Consider the following 13,139-nt stretch of genomic DNA (forward strand, 5'->3'; position numbering starts at 1 on the left):
TTCATTTAATTGCTATCGTCTTTTTCCCATTTATCTATTCAGTAGACGCTTGTCTAGAGGAACAAAGTATAAATAGTCTTTGTATATATCTATAAAATTAGGTTATATTCGATTAAATATAAGTTTTTAAAAAATTTGTTTTCCAAATAAAATTGCCAAAATATTTTATTCCTTTATTCTTTAGCAATCGGACACAAAAGTTTTTTTTCTAGGGTATAGTCCCTTCCGTGACAACGCCTCTTAAGGGCGTTTCGTTGTATTTTCTTTATGGCTTTCGAAAGCTTATTTTAGGTTAGGTTAGGTAATTGCCCCACAGGGTTATGCAATTGGTCCCGCATGGTTAGAGCCCCCCGCAGGGGCTAGAAATAGAAGAAAAACTTAAAATAAGAAGAATAAGAGGCGTTGTCACAAAAGGGCCTATACCCGTTTTTTCTTGTCAAGATTAAAAACTAACCATTTTTCATTTTGAGCATAGCATTTAACTAATTAATTGTCTTTGATTGGTTGTTGTTTTAAAAGACTTAAGGATATCACAGAACCTAAGAGTAAGAACAACATCTACCAATTAAGAGAACTGAGATTTTCAGAAGGTATGTAATTTATGTTTATTAGACTTTACTAATTTAAATACTAAAGTATTTCCCTTTTTGATTGTGATACCTATGGCCATGGAGGTCCTAAATGCGCATGGTTTTGAGCAAAGGCCTTGCCCCTGATCATACCATAAATGTGATGTACCAGACATAGCAGCAGACTCGAACCCGACATCTTCCCAAAAGCCAGGGACTAGGCTATCATTAATGCCAATGCCGAGAGTTATCATAGTGCATAGTATCTTTTAAAGCCTATACCTTTTTTTAAAAATTCGGGGATCTTAATGGATAGGACAATGGGTGATTTATTGATACATCCCCAATGATCCAAAACAAATTTACCCCTTTTTTATGAAAAGTTTGGACACCACAAGTTTGGAACCGACCAATGAAAATTCAATAAAAGTTCCCAAAGTTTTTAAGTCAACGAATAGGATAACGCGGTCACAAAACATTGGGTAAATAGAGATAATTTTTAAAAGCGAAGCTTTTCTATAATTAGGGTCGGTCCGTACGTCCGTCCGTACGTCTGAGACAGATAGCTTTTTTCGATAATTTAGGCATGTTAGAATTGTCCTATCGATTTCAAACTTTGCATGGTGATTACTGTAGTCGTTAGGTATGATTTAGAAAGCGTAGCAACTCTATAATTATTACCAGAATGTCCGTACGTCCATTTTAAACATGTTTATTATTTACTTTAAAAAAAAAAAAAATTTATGTGATCTAATTATCCGAATGTTCTGATTTTTGGTATACTATTACTGATTCATGGGACAACAAAGTACAATATTATAAGCAAAGCAACTCTATAATCAAGTCCTAAAAATGTAAGTATGTCCATAAACATTATCCTGTATCAAGAAGTTTTTCAACAAATTTACTCACAATTTTGCTCTGACTCTTATTCATTCATATTCTAATTATTCAGTTCTGAAACTATACAAGTGTTAATGTCCGTGTGTCCTATCGTTTCAGAGCTTCGCTTTTATGGATGTTGTCATCCTTGTTATTATAGGAATGGTAGAGTCAGAAAGTTTAGAATTCGCAGCTGAAGTTTGTCCTTTTGTTCAAGATGTTATTATGAGACAAACAGACTTAAGGTAATTCTTTTCAAAACAATTAAAAATTATATAAAAGAAGAAAATTGTCTGAACTGCATCATGTATTTAAAGTTATAACAAGACTGCATTAGAATTTTTGTTTTTAATAATTTAAAATTCTTTATAAAAAAACTTGTTTTCATTATTATCAGCTTAATTTTTTAACTTTACAAACAACTTTCCTTTTGCTTTTTAGGATGTACTTTTAAAATCCTCAATTTAATACTTACTTAGAATTTAAACTAGAAATAGAATTGTTCTATTAGTTTAAAAATCGGCCTAATTATTTTAGTGAAGGACTTTTGAACAATCTTTGGCATTTTACATGTTTAAAATCTTTGCACCTGGGCAACTCATCATTTTCTCAACATTCCTTACATTTTCAGGTTAAAAATTTAATTCGAATTAAATTGTATGCATTACCTAGTTTGTTACCTCTTCAGGGGCCGGGGGGGGGGGGGGGATTCTCTTTTGATTTCAAGTGATTATCTAGAGAAGATCGCTCAAAGTGGGATGCAATACTTTAATGCCCATATCCAGGGTGAAGTAACATCCAACAGACAACAAATCTTTCGATTGTACGACCTTTGTCCAGAATTTGTATGAACATGGTAATTAGTTGCGCCTTTTTTAAGGGCACAGGCATTTATTTTACTCTCACTAACAGCGACACGTGCCATACATAGCAGCATTAGGTATAATTTTAACGTCTATAGTATGATTCTGTGTGGACCAGACTCGAACAAGACACCTCCCTGACAGCAAGGTGTCACACTATTTTGTACGCAAATGTCGCTTGTTTTATCTATAATACAAAGGAGAATGATGTCTGTCCGTCCGTCTGTCCCTTAAGATCTCGGTAACCACTGAACCGATCGGATTATACTCTTCAGGATATATACCTACTGGTCCTGTGGTTGTTTAGGCTATTTTCTTGGGGGGTGGGACAGCCCCCCCCCAAAAAAAAAATCCCCCTCAATTTTTTGAGCCTTTTCGGCTTGAAAAAATATTTTTATTTTTAAATTACCTCTCGGGGCAAAGAACCTAGAGGCTAGGGTCGAAGCCGCTAATATTATTTTACATATAAAGTAGCGGGACAAAGTGTCTCAAAAATCAGACATGTGACGTCAAAAAATGAGTGATTATCCATCTCTTTTTTAAGGGTTTTCTTTCTCACTTCTCCTCTCATCTCCCTCATTTTTATGAAACATGGCTGATTTTTGAGACACTTTGTCAAGCTACTTATTGATGTATAATGCCTAATAAATGCAATAAGGGCAGTTTCAATATAAAAATTTTCTCTCAAAGTACATGAATTGGTTTATTTGTTTATAACATCCTATACTATTGGACAAAATTGTTTTATTTGCAGTTCTAAATCAATGCAAGATCTAATGCAATATAACTTAAGGATGGAATAGTGCCAGTGTTGTTAAATTTGCCTGGATTAGAGGCTCTCACTCTAGAAAAGGTATATTTAATATATTTACATCAAAATGAAAAGAAATATGGTACCTACAATTTTTTTTTCCTTAAATAACATCAATTAAGAATCTCAATATAAGTATATTAGGTTAGGTAAAGCTGGATTTAAAAAAAACAATTAGGTTAGATGCAAGTTTTGAAAAAAGATTCTGATGCGATTGGTTTTTATCTTTACTACATACTAATGGATGTTGTCATACTTATTTGATTTCCGAAATATTGGTTTCCCCCTTTATCCTGATGATATAGCTACAATATGTTTTAATCTCTTGATAATTACATATTTAATACCCTGGTTCACCAAAATTGAGTTTGGAGTGTTGCTGAATTAAATTTTAGCATACAAATGTTTTAATGAAATGAATAAATATTGTTACAAATTGTTTTTCGTCACTTAATGTTCAAGTCGCGACTATATTTTAGAACGACAATAAATTTAATTAGTTTAATGGGCGGTTTCCCTCAAAGTTCCTATCGAGCCCTGAAACCAATTCCATTATTTATAAAACAAATTAAGAATTTGGGGTGTGGGGGGGGGGTGAAAGAGAATTATTTTTTTTCCACTGCCTAACCCCTGCAAAGTTCCTACCCCAAGAGGACGATACATGAGATGGCCTGATCCTAAGGGGCTACCCGAAATAAGCTACCTAACCTAAACTAAAGAAATAATCAAATAAAAAACTCCCCTCCCCTTTCAATAATAGAAATAATGCGGGAGGGTTTCTGTGCTCGACTAGGCCATTTTGAGGGAAACGGCTGTTAAGTGTTTTTGTTTAGATAAATAAAGTGGATGTAGTGGTGTTAGGAAACCTGTGTCCAAATTTAAAATACCTGAAACTTTCTTGTATTGGCTCATATCTGGCAGGTTAGTAAAGACAAAGTTCTTTGTAAAACGGACAGCTTTTTATTTTTAGGAACGGGGGGGGGGGGATTCTGTCCTTATTAAAACCCTGTCTTGAAAAAATATAAAACTACACTGAAAAGGATAACCTTATCAGTTCAGTGTGTAGGGGTAAAATTTTGCACAGACGAACATTTTACTATCTTATATGTGAAATGAAATGTAAATCTTTTTTATTCAATATCAATATATTCAAAGAACTGGTAATTTGTAAAAGAATATTGAAATTCGATTTTGCACAAAACCTGAAAATTTTATCATCTCCTTTTTTTTGGGGTAGCGTAGCTGCTCTATAAATATGACAAAAGTGTGATTTTGTGAGATCCAATACAAATAGACACAACATCAGTAGCGGACCTGTAATTTTACCTAGAATTTTGTTTTTCTGTCTTTCTTTTCATTTTTTCATGTTTTGCTAAAATGAAATTCTCCTGTTTTGCTAAAAAATTTATCTTTTAGAGTTTTCTCTCACATCGCATATGGGGAGCGGGGGGGGGGATGCATGTGTGTGTGTTTGATGTTTCATTTGTATTTAGGCAAGAGTAAAAAAACAAAAATTTTTAATGACGCAGCTTCGCTACTTTTGGATTTTTTTTATACATATAGATGTTTTCCCTTTCAGTGATAAGTAGTGAAACAGGATTTGAAAATCTGAGAGAATTAATCTTATTGAATACAAGGTAAACCTGGGATAGATAGTTAATGAAGCTTTTTATATTGCCTATAAAAAAGAACGTCATTCTGGCCTGCCATTGGTCAATTAAAATGTACACTGGCTTACCATTGGTCAATTAAAATGTATACAGGCTTACCCTTGGTCAATTAAAATGTATACTGGCTTACCATTGGTCAATTAAGATGTATACAGGCTTACCATTGATCAATTAAAATGTATACTGGCTTACCATTGGTCAATTAAGATGTATACAGGCTTACCATTGGTTAATTAAAATGTATACTGGCTTACCATTGGTCAATTAAGATGTATACAGGCTTACCATTGATCAATTTAAATATATACTGACCTGCCATTGGTAATTTAGTCTGTGTATTGGCCAATCATTGGTCATTTGTATTGTATGACGTCATTTTTTATAGGCACTATAATAAGGCTCATATTTTATTTCATTTTAATTACTCTTGGGGCTACGCTCCTAGCACCTAGGAGATTTGTATTCGTAGGTGAAACTTTAAGGTAGGGCACATAAAAGGTCTAAAACCATCCCAAGACCTTTGTTACCTAAGCTTCCATAAAATTGATAGTTCAATCGATGATCTAAATCTTAAGCTACAGACATTTTTATAGACATTCCACATTATGACTTCTTCCCAGATTAAAAGTCATATTCTATGGAACCTTCTAGACTCTCTATGCTCCATGTGAGAATGGTAATTGATGCTGCTCTTTTTTCAGACAAAATTGTTTATAGTACTTGGAAAGCTCTGATTTTATCGTCTATTTGATAGAGGTCGCAAAATAGATAAAAACCACTCAAACATATTTATATAGCTTCCATAAAAAAAGAGTCAATTCAGACCAACAGTTTCTGAGATCTTTAGCTGCATACAAAAAGACCTTACCTTACATTTGTTAATAGCTGTCTGAATCTCTGAAAGGATTTAGTTAAATAGATTTTATATCTGCATTTCTTTTTAAAAAGGTTTTTACATAGGTATATACAATATACTATAAATAAGGAATATTGACGTCAGAACATAAAATACGATGTATAACAATATCTAATGGTTTTTTTTTTTTGGGGGGGGGGGGGGTCAATAATTCTCCTACTATTTCTTATTTCATATAATGTATAGTCAAATAAACTTTTGAGTTCAAAGCTCATAGAATGATTTGAACTCCAACCTGGTATTAAAAAAGCAAAGTAGAAGGATAACAGGAGATTCATATGCATCTAGGGACACTAGAGGTTGGCTGGAGTCAATTTCTCTTGAGAGTGTGTTGCCACCTACACCAAAAATAATGATAAACCTTTCAAGGACCTATGAGAAACAAATTTGAAGAGGAGAACCTTATCGTTTTAGCGGTTAGCGTGATCCTTCAGTAAACAAAAACTTATAAATATTCTGTTACTTTCGTATAAGGGTAGTATAGATTATCAAAATCACTATGGAGTTCTTTTAAAATATTAAAATACCAAAACCTCAACCTGTTTTTTATGAAGATTTTTAAGTAATTGAAATATAACAAGGATGACAATATCCATGAAAGTCAAAATCAGCCTGTTTAAAATGTTCTGGTAACGATTATAGAGTTGTTACGCTTTCTAAATCGTAAGTAAATCGATAGGACAATTCTAACATGTCTAAATTAACGGAACACCTTTACCCTTTTTAGACGTACGGAAGGACCGGCAATAATTATAGAAAAGCTTCGCTTTTAAAAATAAAGAAAAGTTGTATAAAAACAAATATTTAACAAAGCATATAAACACTGAGATCTCATATCAAATAAAATAATTCTTTCCAACAAATTTTGGATTTAGTTATTAAACAAGTTTGAACATCAAAGGCCAGGTTTTAGTTAAAATTCATGGTCGCTACGATTCTTTTGCAAGATTAAAAAAGTTTTATTTCCAAAGGTTATTTGCCCTGTTTCTTGTTTTCTAATTGACTAAATGTATTTAATAAAGATGTTTTTTTAAATTTAATCTTAAACTTGTAAGTAACTAGGGATAGGATCCGGCTTGGTGATAGAAATATGTAGTTTTTAAAAATTAAATGAAGGGGGGGAAGGGTGTTCGAATTCAAAAATATTCGATTTAAAGTACCCTTATACCACATAAGTAAAACAATTCTCAATCTTATTTTTTTTGTGGGGTATAATTTTAATTAATTTAATTTTTAAAAAGTGCGGTACCAATGTCAATTATTATTCTGATATTAGAGTAGCTCCGCTCTATTATACTCCTTTATTATCCTATTATCCTTTATTATCGCTCTCCCCCCAATTTTTTTTTCTTTTAAAATTAAAATAACACAAAAATAGGTTGATCAAACCTCTTGGGCCAAAGCCCCTAGAGGCTAGGGGCGAAGCCGCTAGTAGATTATATAAACTACTAATTTTTTTTACTGTAACAAGATAAAGATCTCGGAAAAAGACGATTCGAATTGGTTGTACTTTTTATGGAAGCTCCATGAAGTCTTGGGGTGGTTTTAAACTATTTTTGTTTACCTCTTCCGCCCTTCCCCAGGAGATAGGGTCAAAGGATCACTTTCCTTCAATGACACATATATAAAGTAGTAAGGTTTTTTGTCTGAAGCTTAAGATCTCAATAACTACTGAGCCGATTGTGATATCCATTTTAAGGAAGCTTTTCATAGGTCCAGGGAAAGTTATAGACTACTATTCAAACCCTTTTCCGCCTCTTCTAATACAGAGCCCCTAATTAATAGTGGCAAAGCCTTTAGTTACACATAAATAATTACCAATTATAATAACTACAGTTATTGTCGAGTTAAATTTTCTTTGATAGGATATCTGTAATAATTATTTCAATTTTTCAGGGGAGCTCATGTCTTCACAAAGGTAATTTAGTTTTTAATTCAAACAAGGATGATACATCCACTGGTTGTCTCAAATGTCTAAAAACCAATACAAAAAAACCTTCAAAAATAGTGCTACAAAAGTAAAAAAGATGCTGTTAAAATGGTTCAAAGATAGTTCAATAAGAACTATCTAATCAAACCCGATTCTAATTATTACTGGAAAATCATGTATCGTATATAATTAACGAACTTAAACGAAAAACAAATGGAAACCATAAAATTGTCTGGTTTGCATGGGCCTTCGATTCCTCTGGGCCAACAAAAAATGGAATCAAATCAATCCTATAATGTTTCATTTGACTATCTGCGGAATGCTGTCTAAAAAACGAAGTAACTAATAAATAACTACTTCAAAATGTCTACTGTGTATTAATGGCGGGAAAATCCATGTCTTGTTATGTATTTTTCGCGGAAAAATTCATGTTTATTATTCAGTTAGGGAGTTGAATCCATTTTTATAGAAGCAGAAATATAATCTATGATTATGGTTTGGACCCTCTAAAACTGTAATCTACCCTTCCACTTTCCCCTCTCTTGTTGAAGATATCTTCAACGCCGATACTATTTTTGAAATATAAGATTCCACTTTTGTCTCTCTTGTTGAAGATATCTTCTATAAATATGGATTCAACTCCCTAACTGTTATTCCTGTGAAATCTTAGAACAACGCCTAAATTTTTTTCTTATTTACATTTTAAAATAAATTCTTACATTTTCTCTCATAAATTTTTTTTTGGGTGGCTTAGGTTTATCGTAATTAATACAAAAAATCTTGGGAGGCATGAATTTTAACTCAATTTAATCACCTTAAAGTTCCGATTATTGAACTTTTCCTCGTATATAATTAAATCACAAGACAGACCGAACAACCATCACAATTGGTTCTTTAGATATGCGGAAAATGTCATGTGTGACGTCATAAAAATACGTCTATTATCCATCTTTATTAAGAGGTTTTCTTTCCAACTTCTCATCTCGTCCTTACCTTTTAGACGTATTCTAATGAATACATATGACACTCTCCGTAAATCCGGTTCTTCGATTAGCCTCTCAACTATAAATAAATCTAAATATTGTGTATTGGAGAGGAAACTTTACTATTCTTTTTCTAAATGTGCCTACATATCCGCAAAAACGTTTTTCCGATTAATAAATGATACATAAGTGAGAAAAATTTTCAAAGATAAGTTTCGATTAGACATTAGATAATGCCTTTAAAGGTTTGTTATTGAATCAACCAATTAAGACCTGATTTTAGGGTGTTCAGCATAACTCTCATGATATTAACGTATCATTGCAACATGTCTAATAAATGTCATCTATGACCATTTTACAAAATGCCATAAATTGGATATAAAACCATTGAATGTTATTTACATGCCCCTAGAATCTTCTAGTGGCACTGTAAATGTTTGTTTTTTATTTCATGTCTATGTTGCGTTCAAGTCTCTACGAAATGTTCGATTTTTTGTGATTTATCATTGGAGAGTGGTGGTGCCCTCCCCCAAAATAGTCCCCATGACCTATGAGACGCTACCCTGTTAAGGAGAACACGATCTTTTAAGCGGTTAGCTAGATCCTTCGGTACAAACATACAGACATCCTATTACTTTAGTATAATAATAGTATTACAATGCTTTATTTCTTGCTGAATATGGTATAAAATTTCGTTGAAATGATGGGACACTCTTTTTGTAAATCTTACAGTCACAACATTTATCTTTATTTTATACAAGTTAAGAATGGGGTTTCAACGGGAAAGGAACAGTCAAATTTCTTATTTCGGTGGAGCTACTCTATAATCTTATTTTATAATTCTAACATACAGTTATCAAGTTAAATCGTCAATATTATAGTGATAATTGTTTTTGATTCCTAAATGATGATTTATGTAGAAACAGTTCATATGTGCCTTAACTTCCTTGGTCTCTCCAATAAATTTATAAGTATAAATAGACAGCTACCTGGCCTAATTGGTGGGGACCTGCTAGTATAAATTGCTTTCTGCTCTTTTGTAGCGACTTGACTGTGTTAATATTTCCGACTTGATAAGTCGGCACAGCGTCCTCACCCCGCGCGGGTAGAGTTACATATAGCCCGTGCCCCCTCTTTCTTTTATTCTAAAATCTCTCAAAGAATATATATATCAACTTAAAGGCAAACTTAAATTTCAATCCGATTTTAAGATCTTAATATACAAATAGTCAGACTTTTTCTCTATTTTGAATTTCGATGAAAAGTTTGTACTTTGGATTCCGATAGAATTTTTTGCCCTATACAAAACAAGCTATTTTATATTATTTCATACTAAATGGTATGTTTCTTGATATTATTCATTATTGTAAAACAAATAAACTTTTACACAATGTATCATGACATATCTGAAATAACCTGTCTTAAGGTTGATATGCTTGCATTACTTTCTTATGTACTAGCGGCTTCGCCCCTAGCCTCTAGGGGCTTTGCCCCAAGAGGTTTGATCAAACCAATTTTTCGTATTTTAGATTTAAAATAAAAAAGAAAATTTTTTTTTTTTTTTGGGGGGGGGGGTATTTTTCATTTTTTTGGGGGTTAGGGGTGTCCCACCCCCCAAGAAAATAGTTAAAAACCTTCCCGGAAACTATGAGAAGCTACCCTGTAAAGGAGAACCCGATCGGTTCAGCGGTTAGCGAGATCCTTCGCTACAAACAAACAGACAAACACACAAATACACAAACACACAAACAGACAGACAGACATCGTTCTACTTTGTAATATAGATAAGTTGATATTTACTTTTTATGATTGTGTTTTTTATTGTTATACTCGTTGGCAAACCATACTAATCTTAAAATAACATGACAGGTAGCCACAAGGTAATGGCTGTAGGCTGCCGATCGACTATATGACACACGACTGCAGTTTACACCTACTGCAAAAAGGATTACCGCCCCTAAAGAGAGGAAAAGTTAAGAATATAAAGTCTACCTTCAATCTTCGAAAAAATGTACGAAAACCATAAAAAAAATTGCTAATAAATCTTTAAGATTTTTGGGATCATGGAAAGAAAAGAAGAAGCGAATTTCGTCGTATTTTCACTGTAGCTTTTGATAGGTTGTATTAGGTTAGGTAAATACTTGATTGCCGCGCAGTGCCTTAAAATAGAAAAGCTACTGTGAAACTATTTTCGTTCCATGATCCGAATTTTGTATATTATGTACAAACTTTATAAAATACCTGATAAGATATAATTGTAACTTAAACGCCTCGATTCTAATTTAATGATATCTATACACGCTTTAAAGAAAAATCTAAACTTGTGTAGAAACTTGCACTCTAAAGTTTCAAATTTTTCACAACTAAATCCAACTTTAATTTGACAATCTATGAGTTAAGGAAATTTAAAAACGTATCCTTACATGACATGACCATCAAAGCTAACTCTTTATAATTTTATCTCATTTTAGACAATATGATTTTGAAAAATTGGCCATTCGTATCAGTTTAAAAGGCAAAATGTTATTAAAGATTTAATTTTACAAGATAGAAAATAATTTAACGTAAAGATGCTAAAGGTTGTAGTAGACAGAGGCAATGAAAAATACAAGAATTTTGAGTAAGCTAACTCATACGGGCGAGCCTGCTGTCCATGACATTTTAACGTCAGGTCCAACAACCCAGGATAACTAGGGGTAGCCAACTCTTTTCTTTTCCGTCCAAACACACGAGGTACTAGGTTAAGTAACACCCATCAGACAACCAACTCCTTGATTGCACGACCTTTGTCTGAAAAGTCTTACCTTTGCATGATAATGAGTTGCGCCTGTTGTGGGCCAAGGCATTTAATCTACTTTACCATTTATGTCGCCCTCCTGACATAGCAGCAGTAGAAACAATTTCTAAAGTCTGTAGTTATGATGCGGTGTCGGGCTGAGATTCGAACCTACCACCTCCCCATCGACTAGCGGATGTGCTACGCGTTGAGCCACAGTTTTTAATTAAGCTAAGAAAATATTTCCTACTCTAATAACTGTAGAAGTTAAACATGAATTTAAATTTATTCCTCTTCAAACTTTGTCATTAATTTAAGACAAGGAAAAAATATTGAAACTTAATGCAAACATTGTTTACAATTTGGTTTGACAGAGCCCCTAGCCCTCAGGGATAAGGGATGGGAAACGTAGGAAAATATTATTACAGGCCTATTTCAAACCTAGGCCTAAAAAAACAGTTGTGGGAAGGTGCATTAGTTTGTTATCAACGCTAATGAAAAAGCTGAGTGTGTGTGTGTAGATAAAGTATAAAGAATAACATTTAGGTAGTTTGTCTAAAGTAAAAATAGAACTTTTATAAACCAGACAGATTTGAGGTTGTATTATTTGCATTTTTATTAATGAGTAAAAATTGTATTTGAAAATATCATTGCTAATTAAAATTCAAAATAAAAAAATAATAAATAAGCACATTCTATCAAGTTCTATGGATACTTTTATGTAATAATAGATTTGTACTGTGTAGAATAGTACAAATGTTAAGGTTAACGTGTTTTATCAATTCTGTATAAAATTTTGAAAATTTAAAATACAACATTTCATTATAAACAACCAAATGAAAATTCGTAGCTACCCACTTTCCAAAATATAATCCCTCTATTTCTGTTTTTTATATATGTTATTTTTTTTAATGTAAAACTCTGGGCAGATTTGATAATTAAGCTGATGTTATCGAACACCATTTTTATGTTATTTCTTATTTTTATTTAGAAGCAGACGATGTTTTTGCCGCGTTTTTTATATCTCTATCCGCTAATTGTCAATTGGTTGATACAAAACAGGCCGATCCTTATTGGTTTAGCTAGCGATAGCTACTTGGGAGCGTCCACAAGTGACAACATTTATTTAGGAATTGGTAAAAGTGCAATATCCCTTTCAAATCTAGGCCGGAACCTAATTAATGGCCAGGTTTCCTTTCCCTTATCCCTGCTAGCCCTTAGGTCTGTTTTATGTGGAAAATGACATGTGGACCCGTAAAAACACAGGTGAAATATTGAAACAAAGGACCTTGTTATCAAATATTTCAAAGATGCAATATCAGAATGTATTTAATTGTATTTTATTTAAATATTTAACATAATTTATTTTATTTTAGATAATTTTCTACTTGATATCTGGAGCCAAACAGTTACAACATCTAAGGAACATATTTTTTATGAAGTAAACAATCCTTATACTAAAGTAACAGGATGTGTGTTTGTGTGTCTGTGTGTTTGTTTGTACCGAAGGATCTCGCTAACCACTGAATCGATTGGGTTCTCCTTAACAGGGTAGCTTCTCATAGGTCCCAGGAAGGTTTATAACTATTTTCTTGGGGGGGTGGGAGACCCCTAACCCCCCCAAAAAAAAATTTTTTTTTTAAATTTTTTTAAACTAAAATTAAAAATTAGGGAGGGGGGGCCGGGGGGGTGCACACCCCTTCCAAAAAAAAAAAAAATTTCCGCCCCTCCCCCAAATT

The 13,139-nt window shown here is 32.9% G+C and overlaps 1 protein-coding gene across 1 annotated transcript in view; it reads left to right on the plus strand.

The window, feature by feature from the left end:
• LOC145319075 (uncharacterized) overlaps nt 1–13,139 on the plus strand; it is a 36,903-nt gene that overhangs the window by 16,315 nt on the left and 7,449 nt on the right. The window contains exons 12-19 of the mRNA XM_080160912.1: nt 518–590; nt 1,612–1,696; nt 1,989–2,082; nt 3,108–3,167; nt 3,959–4,046; nt 4,705–4,762; nt 7,608–7,629; nt 12,777–12,821. Coding sequence (XP_080017038.1) covers nt 518–590; nt 1,612–1,696; nt 1,989–2,082; nt 3,108–3,167; nt 3,959–4,046; nt 4,705–4,762; nt 7,608–7,629; nt 12,777–12,821 — 525 coding nt within the window. The remainder of the gene's footprint in view (nt 1–517; nt 591–1,611; nt 1,697–1,988; nt 2,083–3,107; nt 3,168–3,958; nt 4,047–4,704; nt 4,763–7,607; nt 7,630–12,776; nt 12,822–13,139) is intronic.

Source organism: Acartia tonsa, chromosome 1 (assembly GCF_053477335.1).
Source record: "Acartia tonsa isolate MP-2025a chromosome 1, ASM5347733v1, whole genome shotgun sequence".
Classification (NCBI taxonomy): domain Eukaryota; kingdom Metazoa; phylum Arthropoda; class Copepoda; order Calanoida; family Acartiidae; genus Acartia; species Acartia tonsa.